Raw genomic sequence first — 20,934 nt, forward strand, 5'->3', positions numbered from 1 at the left:
TATTGATTTATGTCAGTACATCTAAATATTGGAGCGACAGCCTGTCAGACAATTGACTGAGGACACAATGTTGCCAGCTAAGTGGAGCTGGAATTCACCCAAAATCTATAGGCTTCAATAATTGAAGAAGAATGTGTTGCGAGACAAGGGCTGTATTCCAAGGATACCATTGTTCTGCTAAACTTTCACTGGGAATTTGATTCCAAATCCAGTTTGATTTGAATTTTTACAAAAATTGAATGTGCAACGACATAAATGAACCTTAGTACCCAGCACTGCCACAGCTGAAGGGCTGATGATGCCGACTGAGAACCTAAAGAGCATGTCTGCCCAGTTTCTAGTAGTCACTCTCCCTCTTCCTCTCCAAGGAACATTCTGCACATCTAAAATGAGCTCAGCCCTGGAATTACCACAGGGCAAAAATAAAAACGCATAAATGATTTTTAAACAAAATCACACGCATTGCGAAAACAACAATCGTGCATATGCCGGAAACAATAAGTGGTACCAAGAAATCCTGGGGTTCAGGCAATTATTGCAAACCTTGAGCCACATAAACATGTGCAATTAGATTCTTCCATGGAAATTACGAAGAGTATCTTCTTTTTCATATTAATTGACAGGTTTGTACATTATGGGATAGCTTGCCAAGTACTGTTATCCCTTTGGTGAATTAGTGCGAAACAAGAATGCGGAGAAGAAAAGCTTCATAGCAGCACCATGTTACTATCCAAGAATATCTGGGTGTTCCTTTTCATGGAAAGGTTTACCTCTGGATAGGTATCAGATTTTATTTTAAAGGGGCCATCCTTTGTGAATGCCACGACACGCCTCCACTTTGCCTCATTCTTTCAGAAAGGGTCAGGAGGCATCTTTAGTAGATGCAATGTGGGTTTGCTGGATCCTCTCATCAGCACTGAGTGAAATGTGAAGAGAGACTATAGGGCGGAGGTTTCCTCGCAAGCTGCCGGAGGTGGACCTCCCTTGGCCGACAGCGGGATCTTCTGGTCCCCCAGTTGTCGATGGGCACCTCTTGTTGAATCAACCCCTCGTGGCCGGGAAACCCATGGTGCTGTCGGCGGGACCGAAAGATCCTGCCGGTTTGAACTGCCGGAAATTTCCGGCCTGTGAATGAGTTCCAGAAAATTGTAATGAATTCCAAAGTTTTTTTTCTGAAGAGTCTGTCAACGGAATCATTGAATTTATGGCGTAGAAGGAAGCCATTTGGCCCATTGTGCCGATGCTGGCTGTCAAAGGACTAGTCACTTAATCCCATTCCCTGCCCTTTCCACACAACCTTTCATTCTTTTTTCAAATATTTATCCAAATGCCTTTCAATAGCAATTGCGGATTCTATTTCCACCACTGTTATTGGTTGGACTCTGTGTCCTAATATGTATCTTGGAGACCACTTGGAACCATGCCTCATTATGGACTAACCAAAAGTCACAGACATAAATAATGACTGGTGCATCCATACCAGTAAACTCTAGTTCCAAAAACAACTAATCTTGGGAAAAAAAACAATCGTGCATATGCCAGAAACAGTAAGTAGTACCAAGAAGTCCTGGGGTTCAGGCAATTATTGCAAAACTTGAGCCACATAAACATGTGCAATTAGATTCTTCCACAGAAGAGTATCTACTTTTCCATATTTATTACTGGTTTGTACATTATGGAATAGCTTGCCGAGTACTGTTTGGTGAATTGGATATCCATCGTGGCAAATCAAATATCTCCCAACTGCGTGATGGCTGGTTAATCGGCGGATCATGAGGTTGCAAATTGGTTATTTGGTTTTGTACTAGTTATCCCCAGGGATTTATACCATTGGTCATTCCTACTGACCAGACCCTCTGTTTGGCCACTTAGGTGTTATAAGGGGGCGCATTTTGTAATAACTGTACTTGTAGCTGGTTTCTTAAACACTTGAGCCAAATTGCAATGGTTGGAATTATCCTTGTCGGTGATCTAATTCATGGGTGGAATTTCCCAGCGCCGCCGCAACAGGCTCCCATGCATTAAATGCGGCAAGCCAACCAAAAGTCCATTGAATTCGGCAGGACTCGAAGATCCCACTGCTGGGCCGAGCCAAAAAAATTCCAGCCTTTAGGCTTCCAGTTTCAAACTTTTCTATTGGAGAGTACAGGTACACATAAATCATGTTCGTGAGTTCCAAAGGAAGTTAGGGATCATATGGTCAAATTGCAGCTCCCATGAACCTCCTTTCAAACAGAGAACCTATCGGCCCATTCTAAAATCTCTGCTACCTGAGGTTGTGAGTTCCCACTATTCACTGCACTGAACTGGATCAGATTCCACAATGAGAAGTCATTTAAAAGAAAACGACAAACGCACGGCTTACAACTGCAGCCGAGTAGGCTATGAGAGAAGATAATGGGCATGATTTAACGGAAACATTTCTAAGTGTCATTCTGGCAACGATTGGCGGGGTGTTTCCCGACGGCTGCGTAGGCGCATTTGCAGCCTGTATTTCACAGCACTTCGTGCCAAAAAAGAACCCCCCACGAGCATCTCGGTTTACTGGCTGCCCTGCTGTTTGATTCGCCAGACTCAAGCGTCTTGCCACTATCAAGGTGGAGCTGCTTTTAAACACTCCCTCACCGCTCACTCCCAGTCAACACGCAAGCATGGCAGTACGCAGACCTTTAAATAAAAAATTAAATAATCTTTATTGTCACAAGTCGGCTTACATTAACACTGCAATGAAGTTACTGTGACAGCTACAGTTGCTGATCCTGGCATCAACTGAGCACCGCGGGATCCGCGCCTGTGCAGTGGCACCGGTGCCAACGCGTGCATGCGCAGTGGCTCCCTTCAATGCGCCGGCCCCGACGCAACATGGCACAGGGCTACAGGGGCCGGCACGGAAGAAAGGAGGCCCACAGGCAGAGAGGCCGGCCCGCTGATTGGTGGGCCTTGATCGCAGACCAGGCCAAATCGGAGGCCGCCCCCCCCCCCAGAGTCGCCCCCCCCCCCCCCCCCCCCCCGACCCTTCCACGCCGAGTTCCCGCCGGCTGAAGGCAGGTGTGGACGGTGCCGGCGGGACTCGGGTTTTTCACGACGTCCGCTCGGCCCATCCCGGGCCAGGAATCGGAAGAGGGGGGCCGCGTAGAGAGGAGGGGGGGTGTTATCACATGTAACTTGAGGAAATGGAAACGTCCAATGTTCACGAGTGAAGCATGTTACATCTGACACATGAGCAGCATTTATCACGTTATTCTTCACAGCGTGCCTGCCCGCAACCCCACCCCCTGTTGCCCGTCACCGCCCCCCCCCCCCCCCCCCCCCCCTCCCAGGCACAGTGGTCCAGGATCAAATGCCCCCTCATTGTTTGATTCTCTCTGCCTGTGGGCCTCCTTTCTTCCGTGCCGGCCCCTGTAGCCCTGAGCCATGTTGCGTCGGGGCCGGCGCATTGAAGGGAGCCACTGCGCATGCACGCGTTGGCACCGGTGCCACTGCACAGGCGCGGATCCCGCGGTGCTCAGTTGATGCCAGGATCAGCAACTGTAGCTGTCACAGTAACTTCATTGCAGTGTTAATGTAAGCCGACTTGTGACAATAAAGATTATTTAATTTTTTATTTAAAGGTCTCCGTACTGCCATGCTTGCGTGTTGACTGGGAGTGAGCGGTGAGGGAGTGTTTAAAAGCAGCTCCACCTTGATAGTGGCAAGACGCTTGAGTCTGGCGAATCAAACAGACCTCATTCAGAGGATGGCTGTGAGCACACTGTCAGCAGAAAGACAGAAGTCAGACTTTGGTATAAACCAGTGTTAACCTCACAATGAGCGATCGTCATTCTCCTGCCTTGTATATTGACTCACTGACAGTGCCAATATAGGGCCATCACTCTGAGGCGATGTTACGTAGACCCTGGCTGGAACAGGGTAGTTGAGGGGTGGGGGGAGAGGGGGGGGGGGGGGTCGGAGAATGGGTGGGGATGGAGGGGAATGAAGGGGGAGCTGATGGACAAAGCCTCATCCGATGAGGATAATGTAATGATGAGGGCCTCACTGGTCTGCTGGGCATGTCGGACCTCCAAGCTTTAGATCTCATGCACACTCCTTGGGAAGCATGCACACATGTGCATGATCCGGAGGTGATGGTCGCGCACGAGTTGGACATTCAGGGGTGGAACCCATTCCTGTTCATGACCAGCACTCCTTGATGCTTCGGTGCATGCAAGGCAACATACGTGACATCAGTTAGCCCTTGGACCTTGGGTATCTCGACGACGGTAGAGAATCCTGCACTCCGGGCATCTTTGGTGGGATTGGTCCAGCTCAAAGTTGATAAAATCTGATGCCCGGGCTTACAGGGTATCCGTAATCTCACGGATGCACTTGTGGGCTGTAGCTTGAGAATTACCGTACAAGTCCCCGCTCGAGCCCTGTGATGTACCATCAATTGAACGCGAGACGAGTTGCTGAACAAATGTATGGCTTTAATATACTAGATGTTAAGCCCTGTGGTCGATTACAGTAGAAGGACGACCGCCGGGAGTACTGGGTATTTATACCCCGCCCTGGAGGCGGGGTTAACTCAGCCTCTCGACCAATCGGGGAGCCGTCACATGACTGGTCTCAACCAATCGATCGAGAGGCACATGACCGACCAGGGCCAATGGTAAGCCGGTGTTCTGCACCAATGGCAGGCAGCTATGCTAATCATACCACCACACCCTGGAGGGCTAAAGGACTGTTATTATTGTAACTGGGATGAAACCTTAGAGCACCGAGGGGGGCCTTTAAAACAGTCTGCCGTGACAGCCGTCAACCCTGTGGCTGCCTCTGAATCGTTTCCGTGCACAGCGGGTCCCACACCTGTTAACGCCCGCCCTGAGGCACATTCCCCGGAGGGCTGAGTCAGGAAATTTCCCAAATCCCACTACCTGCCTCTCCAATGAAAATCCATCCCACTGAAGAAATGAAGATTGTTTTAAGAAAAAAAACAATAAGCCCACTAATACCCTTGAGGGAAGGAAACCAGCCATCTTTACCCAGCCTGGCCTATCTTCAGTCGCATAGCAATGTCGTTAATCTTTAATTGTCCACTGCAGCGGCCTAATAAGCGCCTCAGTTCCGGACAAAGGCCAGAAACCGGTCTTTGCCAATGACGCCCATTTCCCAAGACAGCATGAAAAAATCTCCCACCTTCTGAACGTCTGATGGAATTCTGGAGAGGAAGTTAAGCAGCTCGTTACTATCGATGGCGTATGGATTTCGTATCTTCTTCGTGAATTTGTGTATGCCTGTCAACAGAATATAATTTTTTTTTAAAATTCATTGAGACAGAAGGAACAGTTTTGCAAGTGAAAATTAGTGAGAAAACAATTACAGAGCGGCAGTCACACATGTGTGCCAGCATTCATGTCTCAACCTTATTACCACTCTCTGTTCTGTCATCTGGGCTCATTAACAAATACCCTCTTTATATAAAATCTCATTTTCTTCAATTGCAAAATCCATTACAAAAGCAACAGCAGGAGAGTCCTCACCTCTCCCATAAGATAAGATTAGTGTTTGGTCTCTGCATTTCAAATGGAAGTTTATTAACAGCACATTTCCATGACATGCGCTGAGCCACTCCACAATACTCCAGTGGGCTCGAGGCTCCTCGTGACCCCAGCATGTTCAGTCCTGCTGCCTTCACACAGAAACGGTGCAAGAGATTTTCTTTTCATAAAACAAACCTCTGTTGATCGCCTTAATACTTTAGACGCCAAGCGTGTCTCGACAAGCTGAAAATTCAGTTGCTCAAACAGCAAATAGGTAACCAGGCCCCAGTGGGCCTCATCTGGCTGAAAGTTGATGAAGCTGAGGGAGGCGATTTACATTTCAGCATTAAAATATCAACATTATACATCAAAGTGTATGTGTCCTTGCAATATACTTAATTATGTTTCAGAGTTTCACAAGTGTAACTGTAATGTGTGCCTGAGGAGAAACAAACGGGTTGTTTTCCACACACCTCAATGGCCCTGATTGTTTAAAAGGCCTGGAGTTTATTTCAGGCATGTTTGGAGGATATAAAGGACTTTGTAGGCTAAGTTTTCAATTTCAGCTGTGTACAAATGTGTGCCAATGAATTCTCCACTTTTAACAATTGCTTCACCTCATCGCATTACTTTATTAATCTGCTGACGGATTAAAAGCCCATCTGTCTCAACAGTTTATACAAGGAATGGACTGAAAGTTCAGACTTCCTGTGTGAGAGTGTTCCTTTGTATTTGTTTGTAAGCTATGACGATCTCACTACTGCAATGAGCCTGCCGGCTGCGCGTGTATGTGTGAGAATCAAGTGATCACAGCGAATTGCTTTCCCGATGTGTGCGACATTTAGTGCAGTGTCAAATTTGTGTGGACTGCAAGATCAAATTTCATTGCATTCTGAGTGTGTTAAAAATCTAAACAAAGGTTTTCTCGTTATGTGCATTATGCTGCAGTGGTAGAGTCCAAAATGGTGTTTCCTGACATTCCTGGCTTCAAAGTAATGAAGAACATACCACCGTATTAACTGAGATCACTCAGTGACTGACTGGACCAGGATCCAGTTACCCCCAATTTATCTGCAAATTTCACAGGCTGATAACACAGTTAAAGTACTTTCACAAACAAAATGTTATCCAGATTAGGCCACCCTTAATCACAAAAGGGGTTGTATCAGCACTGTGGCCCGGTGCAACAACCAGCAATTCAAATGGAAGACCCAAACTACCTGTCATTTTAATGGAAGGCCATAATGATTTCAAATTTAATATCCTAAAATCCTGCCACCCTCCAAGATTGCTGCGTTCCTCCAACACGGGTCTCCCTGGAATCACCTATTCCCTTTGCCTCACCAATACAGCCAGGCCTTCGCTTATCTAGGCCCTAAATTCCCTCTGTAATCCTCTTTGCTGGACTGTCACCCTGCAGGGGTGACTTAAATTAGGTTGGAGCTGAAATCTTGGGAGGATACGAGGTGACCTAATAGAGGTCTGCAAGATTATGAGTGGCATGGACAGGATGGATAGTCAGATGTTCTTTCCTAGGGTCGGAAAGTCAAGCACTAGGGGGCATAGGTTTAAAGTGCATGAGGAAAAGTTTAGAACTGATGTGCGAAGGCAAGTTTTTTTACACAGAGGGTGGTAAATATATGGAACGCGGTGCCTGGAGAGATGGTGGGAGCAGGTATGATAGCGGAATTTAAGGGGCATCTAGGATGTTCAACACAGATAAATGTGAGGTGGTAAATTTAGGTAGGAAGAATAGGGATGGGAAATTATTACTTGCACGGTGCAAGTAATATGAATAGGGTGGAAATGGAAGGATACGGACTCAGTAAGTGCATAGGGTTTTAGTTTAGGCAGGTACCATAGTCAGCGCAGGCTTGGAGGGCCGAAGGGCCTGTTTCTGTGCTGTATTGTTCTTTGATACACTGGTCCTCCAGCAGCACATTTCACGGTGGCATGCCATTCGCTGCTGGTGGGATTCCCTACTCCCGATGTTTGTCAATGGGATTTCCCATTGAAGTCACCCTGTTCCTGCGGTGGACCTGATCGCGGGAGAAGCGCTGTACAGTCTCTACCGCCTTGTACATGGAGAATTGCAGCTGCTGCTGTCTTTTTAATGGAGGTACAGATTAGGCTGCATGGAGTCTTCCGGCCAGAAGTGGCAGCAGAGAGTAGATTATGTGCCCTGCACGTAGAAGTGATGTGAAGCGCCGTCCAGGGACATGCTTTTGGCGCCAAAGCAGCGAGCAGGCTTGTTTTGATTTTGCAGCTGCTGGCAAGTAAGGCAGCTGAATTGCAAAGATCAATGTTTTTTTAAAATTAAGAAGTGGCCAGAGGCACAAATAATAGTTTACCTATTGGACAGGATCTCACAACAGAATCTGCTGGAGAGAGCTGCACAGGAAAGTCCAGGGTAGGGCAGAGCTGTGTACTGTTAGAGCTTCAGGGCCTCTGGTTAACGGCCCTGAAAAAAGAAACTTAACTTGGAACAAAGAAGTATAAAGATGAAACAAAACCAGAAAATATTGGACAATCATAGCAGGTCTGCAGCATCTGTTGAGAGAAAAGGGAGCTAATGTTTCGAGTCTGGATGATTCTTTGTCAAAGCTAAGTATAAAGATGATTTCTTGAGGCTTTATTTTGTCAATTGTGACAATGCAAAGAAGGAGGCAAAGCCCAAGTGTGTTATACACGGCACGGTGGTTAACACTGCGTCACAGCGCCAGGGGCCCGGGTTCAATTCCGGCCTTGGGTGACTGTGGAGTTTGTGCTTTCTCCACATGTCTGCGTGGGTTTCTTCCGGGTACTCCGGTTTTCACCCACAGTCAGTCCAGGTTAGGCGGATTGGCAATGCTAGATTGTCCCTCAAGTGTCCAAAGATGTGCATATTAGGTGGATTTAAGGAGTTATAGGGGAGTGGGGCACGGTGGAGTGCTCTTTCAGAGAGACGGTGCAGGCTCGATGGGCCAAATGGCCTCCTGCACTGTAGGAATTCCACCATTCTATATGCAATGAAGTACTGGTAAATAAGAGAAGTTTCAGAATTTGAAAGAGAAGTGATGGGTGTAAAATTCCGTCCAAAGTTGAGACCCCAGGGTCAGTTATTGGGCTCTCGCCAAACTAAAAGATGACGCTGCATCAGCTCACCTGGTATACCACATTAAAACACAGCAAAAGCCCACCAAGCTGTCAGCATTCTGGAGTAGCATCTCCCAGGAGTATCCAATGCTGAGTAAAACACGCATTTCGTTGCTACTGCTCTTCACGACGACCCACATTGTGAGGTTGGATTTTACCTTTTCATAAAGGTGAAGACGACACAAAGGAAATGGCTGCAGTTTGCTGCTGATATGCACATTGAACCGGATTCAAGTGAGGTCGTGAGGATAAGCAGGATCCACTTTCGCTTTAAAAGGTAAGTGAACATGGCGAAGGTCGGTCAGCGTTTGCCGCAAACTATGGCCAGCGTGTCTCGCGAAGTTCGGCTGGCATGGGTCCCAAAGGTTGGCCGGTTGCCAAAAGTGGGGCACGGGAAAAAAAGTTTGAAAAACGTTGCTCCAGACGGTGGGGTTCCCAGGTATCTGCTGCTCTTGTCCTTCTGGTTGGTAGTGGTCATGGGTTTAGACGGTGCTGCCTCAGGAACCTTGGAAAATTCCTGCAATATATCTTATATGCATTTTATGGCAGGTTCAACCACTTGCTACCGTCTTTGTAAAGAACCCATACCCCCAGGCATATTTTCTATTGGCAGAGGGAGTGGAACTGAATTTCCGACCCTTCCTGCTGCCAGGATCTTCTGTTCCCGCCATTGTCTACGGCATTTTGCGTGGTTTGCACCCTCTGCCGACAGGGAACCCACAACTGGGGACGGGGGGTGGAGGGGGGGGGGGGGGGGGGGCATTTGCAGCACCAGAAGATCCCACCAGCAGGAATGGCCAGAAAATGGCAGAAAATTTGGGATGGGGGCAAAAGTCAAAACTGAGGAAAACTGCAACAAATCAAAGTAAAACATTAATAGACGTGCAAGATGGCAAAGGATGTTCAACACAGATAAAGGCGAGGTGGTAAATTTAGGTAGCAAGAATAGGGATCGGAAATTATTACTTGCACGATGCAAGTCTAAGTGGGGTAGAGAAGTACAAACTTGTGGGGTGGGATTTTCCTCCCCCTCCACGACGTGTTCTTCAGTGGCAGAGGTAGGCTCACCAGTGGCTGATTGCGGATCTACTGGTCCCAGCGTTTTCAACACATCCCTCACCACAGGGAAATCCGTGGCAGGGGTGTCCCGTCGGCAGGACCGTAAGATTCCGTCAGCGGAAACGGCCAGAAAATTCCACCCATCAATTATTAAAAGTTGCACAACTTGTCAGGAAAACCGTATAAAAGTATTTCTACACGGATTGAAGTGAAAAGTCGAGAGGTTATGTTAAACCGGTGTCACACCTTGATTAGAGCACACTTAGAGAATGGCATGAAATTCTTGTCACTATATATAGAAAGGATACAGAGGAAATTGAGAAGGTGCAGAGCAGATTTACAAGGATGATACCAAAAATGCACAATACAAGGATTGACAGGCGGGCCTCTACTGTCTAGAAGGAAAATGGCTGAAGGGTGACCTAATAGAGGCCTTTAATTATGAAAGGTCTTGATAGAGTGCTCCCAGAAATAGTGGGCACCAAAAATCTGAGTGTGGTTTTCACTATCATGGTGGCGGGGCAGGGATTGCTCCCTCCACAGGGATCGGGATCACGACTGAAAAAATTACCCCCAGAAGTACTGGGGCAATTCCCCCCCCCCACCTCCCCCCACAGGCACCGGGGCAAACCGCCCCCACCAGTGATCATTGCCGCAACGCCCCCCACCCCCCCCCAGGCCGCCCGCCCCCTGCCCAAAGCACTGCGGCAACTCCCCAACACATAAGGTGAATCCCCACCCTAATGGAGCCCCCTGGGAGGGCCTGCCAGGGTGACACCACCAGAGTGTTGCTGCCAGGTTGGCACTGGCAGAGTATCAGTGCAGTGCCAGGCCATGTCCCTCTCCGCCCGGGAGCTATGCTTAACTTTGTGCCCCTGGCAGGTTCCGCTTGACATCTTCAAGTTTTTAAATACCTGTTGTAGACCTCGCTGATGGAATTCTCTATGTGGCGGGAACATATGGCAGGGAAGCCTCGTGTTTTAAATTTATTCAAATATATTTAAATGTGGTTCCCACCCTTTCTGAGGGCAGGAACCCCGTTACATCACCGGCGGGGAGCGGGAAACAATATCGGTAAATGAGATCTTGCCGGGCAGAATCTCATTTTCCAATTCTCATTAGATTTTTGCCACCGTCTTCGCTCATGGCGAACGCAAGTGGAAAAGCACCCCAGTGTTTCCTCTTGTAGGGAAGAGCATAACTGAAGGCCACTGACATGAATTGTCACCACGAAATCCAACAGCAAATTCAAAAGAAAAGTCTTTACCCAAAGAATGGTAAAATGTGGAACTCACTATCAAAAGTGATGTTTGAAACAAATGGTGCAGATGCATTTCAGAGGAAGCGAGACAAACATTTGATTGACCATTATAATGGCAGATTTATTTGAGGAAAGTAAGGAGGAGGTTCGGGTGCAGACATCGGCGTGAACTGGTTGGACCAAGTGGTCTGTTTCAGTGTCGTATATCCTCGTTAATCCTATGTAGTCTGGTCTCCATAGCAATGACAAAGATTTAGAGGCACTGGATATGATGTAAAAAAAATACAGACTAATACCAAAGCTGAGAGGTTATATCTGTCAAGAAATACTGAACACAACTGGGGCTCTTTTCTCTCGCAAAGGGAACAATGAGAGAATTCTTTACGATTATAAAAGGTTTGACAGTATAGACGTCAAGAAGATACTGGCACTTGTATGAAAAAAAAAACAGAACTAGGGGCCATAAATATACGACAGTCACTAATGCATCTAAAAGGGAATTATGAAGAAATGTCTTTCCCCAGAGAGTGGTTAGAATGTGGAACCTGTTATCACAAGGAAAGGATGAGGCAAATAGTTTAGATGCATTTTGGGGGAAGGTAAAGAGATACGCGAGAAAGGTAAGTATATGGTGATGAGTTTAGACATGAAGAAAGGTGAAAAAAAACACAAAAACAGAAAATACTGGACAATCTCAGCAGGTCTGACAGCATCTGTGGAGAGAAAAGGGAGTTAATGTTCGAGTCTGGATGGCTCATTGTCAAAGCTGGAGAGAATTGTAGAGTTCAGTCAGGTTTATACTGTAGTGGAGGGGGGTGGGGGTTGAGGCTAATAAGGGGCCAGCGATAGGTGGAGACTGACAAAGATGTTGAGGACGGAAGACAAAAGTAATGTAAAATGGGGGTGCTTAAGGCTCAGAAGAGTGCTGATAGTGGCACATAAATCTCTTTCTGTTAAATCTCTTTCTGTGCTGTAAATGCTTTGCGATTTGAACCGCAGTCACAGAACTTTTTATTTCTAAGGATGTAACCAGAAGAAATGATAATGTGTGTGCATGTATAATATACTGATGCATATCTCAAACAACTCGGCTTCCTTTTTTTGAATAGATGCTGGTTTGCCAATGCATGTCACTAGAAAAGTTTCCCCGTCATTTGAAAGTTGATTCAAAAAGGAAAGGAATTTGAAACAAGATCGCTGCATGAAGGAGTCTTTAGAGATGTCAGACGAAGAGTTTATGTAACCTTGTCAGAAAGCAATGCTGAAGAGAGAAAGGAAAATCCGATACCATAAATCTGGGTATCAGCTTTTTCCAATCAAAAGATGCCATAAGTATTCTAACTGAAAGTAACTGATGATTTTTGGAAATGTTTATTGCTGTGAGAATTTTGAAGCTCTTCAAGGAAGTTATTGGACTTTCAGATCCACTGTAGCATAGTTGGATGCAGAATAAAGCTCTTCATAGTCTTCCCCAGCTCCAATCTGAATAAGGGTGTCACTCCTGTGTCCCCTCACCAGCCACAACTCCAGAACAAGGTCAAAGTTTGCCATGAATATGAGTTAAAGGTCAATCTCAGAAGGAATGAGAGTGGTCATTTTGCAAATAATTTGAATAAGCGGGTCCTTAATAATGAGGTTCATCCATTGATGGTGGGAAAACAAGCTGTTGTGTCACTCAGTGGCAAACTGCCAGTTCTCCAGAGTAATTCCTCACTCTGTTAGTCCTGGTCATCAGCTCGGCTCTTGGCAAGGATTGGGTGCTTATGGCAGACCAGTATCCCAGAAAGGGCAGAGGCATTGGATGAGAAGTCAACCCACGCCAACTTAAGACAGCACTTTGACAACTAGTTTGATAGTCAACAAAGCAGCAGAGCCTTAACATTAGAGCGAGGGTCTCCAAGGCTGATATCAGGACACACTTCATCACATAATAGATAGTGGACTTCTGCCTTCCCAAATCTCTTTAAGCTGGGTCAATAAAAAAGTTTTAAACTAAGATTGATGGACTTTTGTCAGGCAATAGCATTAAGGGCTACATCACCAAGGCAGGCTAAGATACATAATCTAACTGAATGGCAAAACAGGCCCGATAGGTTGAATGGTCTCCTCTTGATCCAATGTTGTTTTGAAATTGACATGCCAAAATTAAGTTGAGGCCCCGTGAGTATCTCCGGCCTCTATGCTGGCAGAGCCAGGAGTGTGAGTGCAAAAGGCAAGGTTGAAGCATTTGTTACCGTCTTCAGCCAGAATTGCTGAGTGATTGATACATCTTGGCCTCCTCCTGAGGTCCCCAGCACCACAGATGACAGCCAATTCCGCTCACTCCACCTGATATCAAGGAATGGCTGAGCATGAAACAAAGGCTTTGTGCCCTGATAACATCCCAGCTGCAATGCTGTGAAGGCTTGTGTTCCAGAACTATCACTTCACTATAAGCAAAGCTGTTTCAGTACTGCTTCAACAGTACTGGCATTGACCTGACAATGTGGAAAATTGCCCATGTATCCTGTCCTCAACCAGCAGGACAAATCCAATCAGCAAATTACCACCCCATCAGTGTACTTTCAATCAACTACAGAGTGATGAGGGATGGTACTGGAAGTGCCATCAAGCTGCATTTAATCACTCAGACCTTTTTCACTGATGTTCAGCTTGGATTCTGCCAAAGCCACTTCGCTTTTGATCTCAATTTAAGCATAGTGTAAACATGGGAAAGAATCTGAACTCCTGAGGTGTGGTGAGTGTGACTACTGCCCTTGACATTAAGGCAGCGTGTGACAGAGTGTGGAATCAAGGAGCCCGAGCAATATCGAAGTTAGTGGGAATTGGGGCATGAATCGCCATTAGTTGGAATCATACCTAGTACAAAGGAAGAGGTTTTTGTTGTTGGCGACCAATCATCTCTGGCCTAGGACATCACTGCAGGAAGTCCCCCAATCATAAGGCCAATTCATTAAACATTACAGAGTATGCAATTCCACTCACAATTCCTCAGATAATGAAGCAATCTATGTCCTCATGAAGGAAAACTTGGACAACATTCAGATTTGGGCATTTGGATCACTGATTTTCTTGATCTATATTAAGACCTAGACTTGGGTGAAGAAGGCACAGTTTCAAAATCTGCAGGTGACACAAACTTGGAAGTCTTACGGATTGTGCAGCTTGTGATAGATGGTATCATTTGCGCTACACAAGTGTCAAGCAATGACCATCTCTGGGTTTCCCACTATCAACACACTTGGGTTACCATTGACCAGAAATGGAACTGGACCAGAAGAACTCACCTTTTCACTCCCAAAGCCTATCTATCGCCTACAAGGCACAAGTCAGGAGCGTGATGGTATACTCTCCATTTGCCTGGATGGGTGCAGCTCCAACAATACTCCAGAACCTTGATAGCATCAAGGAAAAAGCAACCTGTTTGATTGACATTCTATCCACCACTGGCATACAGTGGGTGCAGTGTGTATTATCTAAAAGATGAAGTGCAGAAGCCCGCCGTTAATGTCATTTTCCAAATCCTTGATCGTGAGCAACAGGAAGAATAAGGACAGCGGGCAGGTGGAAACACCCCACCTGTAAGTTCCTCTTGAATTCATACACTATCCTGACTTGGAATTATGTCTCCATTCCTTCATTGTCACTGGGTCAAAATCCTGGAACTCCCTTCTGAAAACACAAGAGGGTGGCTCATCTTCTGGTGGACTTGCAGTGATGCCCACACTCCAAGAATTAATAAGAAAGCATACTATGGCACTGTTCAAAATCCCACAAAGAAGTGCTGCAAGAGTTACTATAGCATCATGTTCCAGTATATTATGATCTTTCAATGAATACTTTATGTTTATACAACTGACCAAAAGGCGACAAAAGATGACTGCCTGAGAGTCGGCTGACCTCTCGTCTGGATGAAAACCACTTCCGTCTCAACAGGGAACAAAAGGAACCTTCCAGGCTGATGTTGTATCATTGCCCTTTCCTGAAACTAATTTCAAATTGAATGGGCCATCCAAAAGCAATGATCCTGGCTGTCTCAAACTCTCCAAGGTGTTAAATCCACAACACAGGATGCGTACTCAATGTAACCACTCACCTTATTTGGATAAACGACTTTGAACTTGCAAAAGGCCACAAGGTGAGGCAGCCATGTTTTCTGCCTGCTTTTAAACAAGGTTGCAGAGGGAGAATTCCATCGAAAGACATTGAATAGAACATAGAACAGTACAGCACAGAACAGGCCCTTCGGCCCTCGATGTTGTGCCGAGCAATGATCACCCTACTCAAACCCACGTATCCACCCTATACCCGTAACCCAACAACCCCCCCCCCCCCCTTAACCTTACTTTATTTTAGGACACTACGGGCAATTTAGCATGGCCAATCCACCTAACCCGCACATCTTTGGACTGTGGGAGGAAACCGGAGCACCTGGAGGAAACCCACGCACACACGGGGAGGACGTGCAGACTCCGCACAGACAGTGACCCAGCCGGGAATCGAACCTGGGACCCTGGAGCTGTGAAGCATTTATGCTAACCACCATGCTACCGTGCTGCAAGTCATCCCAACAGCCAGTGAAATGAATGGTAATACCTTGAAATGGGAGAGGAACTCTTCCCCAACTTGTTCCAATTTCGGATTCACCTGAGAACCAACCTCCTGGACATTTGACCGAGAATCTTTCACTTTACAAAACTTTCACTTCAACTTTAAAGCTTCGCCTCCATCTAAGAAACTACAGGCACGCTACAAAAGAGGCTGAGGGCCAGATTTTTCCTGCCCTTACTCCCGGCGGGATCCTCTGGTCCCGCCAAAGACGATTCCCCGTTGCGGATTATCCGGCGGTGGGGCAGACGAGCCACGTAAAACGCTTTAAGACATCGGCGGGATCCGAAAATCCCACCTTGAGATAAGTGTCAATTGTAACCATATTGTTTTTGCTTCATCTGTATTTAATCTTGTGTGTGAAATGAGTGAGACAGTGTGTTTTAAAATGTATGTACCAATAAATAACCTTTTTTATAAACACCTTATAAAAAGCTGCTGATCATGGGTAGTGAAAGGAAAACAAATATATCTTGCCCGTGGCAACACTCAAATATAATCATCCAACTCTATTTACACACCTCTATCTGTGGCTTCAACATTTAACCAGTGCCACATAAACAAAAGATTCTTACCCCAGATCAGCAGGAGATACCTCAGTGAGGCAAAGTACAACACAAGTGTACAGACAGCAAGCACAGCACAGGCAAGTTTGGAAAGGAATGGGACCGACCAGTTGAAGGTGCTGCAAGTTTCAAAAAACAAAAGGAATGGAAAAATTAAAATTGCAATTCACGCCAATGTGATCTCTGCCAAGTGTTCCAAAATCCTAGACATTTACACTCTAAAGTTACACACTTTCCAACAAATAACATGTAACTGCATACGTCACTTAAAAAAAACCCACACATTTAACGGAAGGATCAAAACAATAATAATATAATAATCTTTATTAGTGTCACAAGTAGGCTTACATTAACACTGCAACGAAGATACTGTGAAAATCCCCGAGTCGCCACATTCCGGAGCCTGTTCGGGTACACAGAGGGATAATTCAGAATGTCCAATTCACCGAACAGCACGTCTTTCAGGGCTTGTGGGAGGAAACCGAAGCACCTGGAGGAAACCCATGCAGACACGGGGAGAACGTGCAGACTCTGCACAGACAGTGACCCAAATTGTGAATCGAACCCGAACTCCTGGCTGTGAAGCAACAGTGCTAACCATTGTGCTACCACCCCTTTGCATATATTGATAAAGTCACGGATCTGAGAGGATTGCATAAACCTTTCCAACACAGCAGGCTGGATTTCCCGGTCCTTCAAGCGCGTGTTTCTTGGCGGCACATGGTTATATGGCAGCGGGATTTTTTGTTCACGCCGCTTGTAAATGGGATTTCCCATTATAGCCAGCCCATACCTCCGGGTAACCCGCAGGCGGGGGTGCGCTGCTAGCGGGAACAGAAAATCCCGCGTTGGAGAATTCTGGCCGGCATCTATTTTAAAAGTAGAAAGTGGTGGAAATACTCAGCAGGCCTGGCAGTATTTGTGGAGCGAGAGAATGAGTTACGGTTTCAAGCCAAATATGGTTCTTCTTCAGAAAGGAACGGTTCCGAAGAAATGTCATATTTAACTTGAAATACTGGGTGGGCCCCACCCCCCGATTTCTGCCCCCCCCTTCCCGGCGGTGGAGACGGCCCACCATTGGCTGGCGGCAGTATCTTCCAGTCCCGCCGCTGTCAATGAGGCTTCACGTTGTTTGCATCCTCACCGCTGGGGAACTGTAGGTGGGGGGGGCACTCGCTGTTGGCGGAACACGAAGATTCCGCCGGCGGACACAGATGAAAGTCCAGCCCATTAATTCTGTTTCTCTCCCTCTCTCTCTCTATAGATGCAACCAAACCTGCTGAGTATTTTCAGCACTTGCTGTTTTGATTTCAGCTTTCCAGTATCCAAGATATTTTGCTTGCTGCATCTATTCAGCTCTTTTCCCAAATGAACTCACTTTACTTTACATAATTATTGATTTGTAAGTATCATTACGACAAGGATTGAGTATACTTCCATTAAAGGAACACTCCAAGGAGCAGCTTATAAAGATGTAATTCAGACCCTAACCATCAGCCTTACAGGATTTCGTACTAAAATTACAATGTTTTTACTTGCTGCTGTTGCTAATTAGCGCTATAACCATTGATACTGCTGGCCTCCATTTCCCACTGTGTGCTTATTTATTTTGACACAGGGACCATAAAATGCTAAGTATAATTTTGTTTTAACAACAGTTTTCCCCTCCATTGCATTTATAAGAAATTTTAGGTAACAGCTCTGGAATGCATCATACATCTGACAATTCAAAGTATTTTTTTCACTCTTAAGTTGTATAAAATCTGCAATGTAAATAGCAGGAATTTTATGTCAAGGAAGCTGCTTTGAATGAAATGGAGTAGGCAATGCGCACAATTCAACCAAAACATTTCCACGTCCGGTTTCGGGCGCATTTAGCGGGTGCCAAGAAAGACCTCACTATCAGTGATTGTTTTTTTTTGGTCATTTCTGTCATTTCCTGCACAGGCAAACTGAGCTCACCAGTGCAGAAGGACTATTCGCAGATCAAAGTTGGATTGGATTTTGTTTATTGTCACGTGTACCGTGGTACAGTGAAAAGTATTTTTCTGCGAGCAGCTCAACGGATCATTAAGTACAGGAAAATAAAATAAAGTAAAATACATAATAGGACAACACAAGGTACACAATGTGACGACACACCACCATCATCGGGTGAAGCATACAGGGGTGTAGTGTCAATCAGGTCAGTCCATAAGAGGCTCGTTTAGGAGTCTGGTAATAACGAGGAAGAAGCTGTTCGTGCGCATTCTTAGACTTTTGTATCTCATGCCCGATGGAAGAAGTTGGAAGAGTGAGTAAGCCAGGTGGGAGGGGTCTTTAATTACGCTGCTCGCTTTCCCCACACAGCGGGAGGTGTAGATGGAGTCAGCAGATGGGAGGCAGGTTTGTGTGATGGACTGGGCTGTGTTTACGACTCTATGAAGTTTCTTGCGGTCTTGGGCTGAGCTGTTGCCATACCAGGCTGTGATGCAGCCCGATAGGATGCTCTCTACGATGCATCTGTAAAAGTTGGTGAGAGTTAATGTGGACATGCCGAATTTCCTTAGTTTCCTAAGTATAGGCGCTGTTGTGCTTTCTTGCTGGTAGCATTGACGTGGGTGGACCAGGACATATTTTTGGAGATGTGTACCCCGAGGAATTTGAAGCTGCTAACCATCTCCACCTCAGCCCCGCTGTTGCTGACAGGGCTGTGCACAGTCCTTTGCTTCCTGAAGTCAATGACTAACTCATTAGTTTTGCTGGTATTGAAGGATAGATTGTTGTCGCTGCCCCTCTCCACTAGGTTCTCTATCTCCCTCCTGTATTCTGACTGGTTGTTATTCGAGATCCGGCACACTATGGTCGTATCGTCAGCAAACTTGTAGATGGAGTTGGAACCAAATTTTGCCACACAGTCGTGTGTGCACAGGGAGTATAGTAGGCGGCTAAGTATGCAGCCTTACGGGGCCCCGGTATTGAGGACGATTGTGGAGGAGGTGTTGTTGTTCATTCTTACTGATTGTGGTCTGTGGGTCAGAAAGTCGAGGATCCAGTTGCAGAGTGAGGAGCCAAGTCCTAGGTTTTGGAGCTTTGATATGAGCTTGGCTGGGATTATGGCGTTGAAGGCGGAGCTGTAGTCAATGAATAGGAATCTGATGTAGGAGTCCTTGTTGTCGAGATGCTCCAGGGATTAGTGTAGGGCCGGGGAGATGGCATCTGCTGTGGACCGATTGCGGCAGTATGCGAATTGCAGTGGATCAAGGCATTCTGGGAGGTGCAATTTTTAAAGGCAGCCCTGCTCTTTCAGCCTCTGCCAGAAAGCCCACTGCAGCTTCCTGACCGCCCCCTTCCCCCATTGCACCCAACATACCACTTAAGGGGTTCTCGACCCCCCCCCCCTCTCACCCCGTCTCTTATGGGAAAGGCACCCCCGGGCCTGACCCCTGGCACCTAGGCTCAGTCAGCCTGACACACTGTTAGTGCCCTTGCCAGCACCATCCAGGCACCAGGATGATACTGCCGGATTGCCCAGTTGGCAGTACCAAGGTACACAAGTGCCACTGGGAACCAGATTCCGCCCTGCCCAATGCTTGAGTACCCAGGGTCTCCAATATCCTGGGGGACCACCCTCCCCAGGTGCCATTACGACTGGTCCACATTTGTGCGGCTGTTAAAGGATGATGGCAGGTCTCGGGAGACAAGTTGCCTATTAAAATATCATAGTGAGCCCCCCATCTCAACCTCCCCTGTGTTGTAGATTGGATATCCTTCACATCATGGCTAAGATTATTGACCATCCTCCATGATAGCACTAACTAAGCTACAGAAAATGTAGGAGCTCTGATTTCACTACACCTAAGCAAAAGGAAATCTCCCTCCAACTTATGTTTACGGTTGCAAATTAACAGCAAAAGTGGAAGAACAAAATGCAGAAACATCTAGCCCAGGAGCGAAGAGGTGGAATGCAGAGAGCACCTGAAAGTCATGTCATTATTTATCACTGAGAGTGGAGTGTGCCAACTGATCTCCTGAATCTGAAGGAAGGGCTGTGAATTTGAAGTGTACGGTCTCACTGCCACTGGGTTGGACTGCTGCCGGGCAACTAACAGGTGCTCAGGAGCAGTTCACTGTATCAAGGCCTACTAATGTCATCATTAGTCATGACATTAGTCATCAGCACAGAGGAGCATGACTCCTTCTGGACCACACAAAAAACAAGGCTCTTCTGGGCCTCTTCAAGTCCATCGCCTGGGGAAATGGTCAAATATCCATGGCTCATGCTCCACTGAGTTCTGACTGAATTTGCATATTTAAGGGGCTTATTGCCTGCAATGGGTGAGTGCTACCCATGACTGGCAGTTGGCCCTTTTCGAAATGTCAACAGCATTTTCATGTGTGTTGAGGCCATCAGCAGCTCTTGATGGCAGTTGGTCAAAGTAAATATTCCTGCTTCAAAACAAAGCATTGAAGCCTTTTGAATTGAGCAACACTTATAGCATAGAGTTGCCTGCAAGCCTGTGTTCTTGTTGGCCGACATAATTTTACGGGCTCATTAATTTGTTGTAACGAGAAACAATAAAACCTAAGGGCAGCACGGTAGCATTGTGGATAGCACAATTGCTTCACCGCTCCAGGGTCCCAGTTTCGATTCCGGCTTGGGTCACTGTCTGTGCGGAGTCTGCACATCCTCCCCGTGTGTGTGTGGGTTTCCTCCGGGTGCTCCGGTTTCCTCCCACAGTCCAAAGATGTGCAGGTTAGGTGGATTGGCCATGATAAATTGCCCTTAGTGACCAAAATTGCCCTT

The 20,934-nt window shown here is 46.5% G+C and overlaps 1 protein-coding gene across 1 annotated transcript in view; it reads right to left on the bottom strand.

The window, feature by feature from the left end:
• The window catches only part of mctp2b (multiple C2 domains, transmembrane 2b), a 504,236-nt gene that overhangs the window by 4,538 nt on the left and 478,764 nt on the right, over positions 1-20,934 (bottom strand). Inside the window, exons 21-22 of the mRNA XM_038813378.1 lie at positions 16,158-16,267; positions 5,176-5,273 (exon numbers count right to left, since the gene is read on the bottom strand). Coding sequence (XP_038669306.1) covers positions 5,176-5,273; positions 16,158-16,267 — 208 coding nt within the window. The remainder of the gene's footprint in view (positions 1-5,175; positions 5,274-16,157; positions 16,268-20,934) is intronic.

Source organism: Scyliorhinus canicula, chromosome 12, assembly GCF_902713615.1.
Source record: "Scyliorhinus canicula chromosome 12, sScyCan1.1, whole genome shotgun sequence".
In the NCBI taxonomy this organism is placed as follows: domain Eukaryota; kingdom Metazoa; phylum Chordata; class Chondrichthyes; order Carcharhiniformes; family Scyliorhinidae; genus Scyliorhinus; species Scyliorhinus canicula.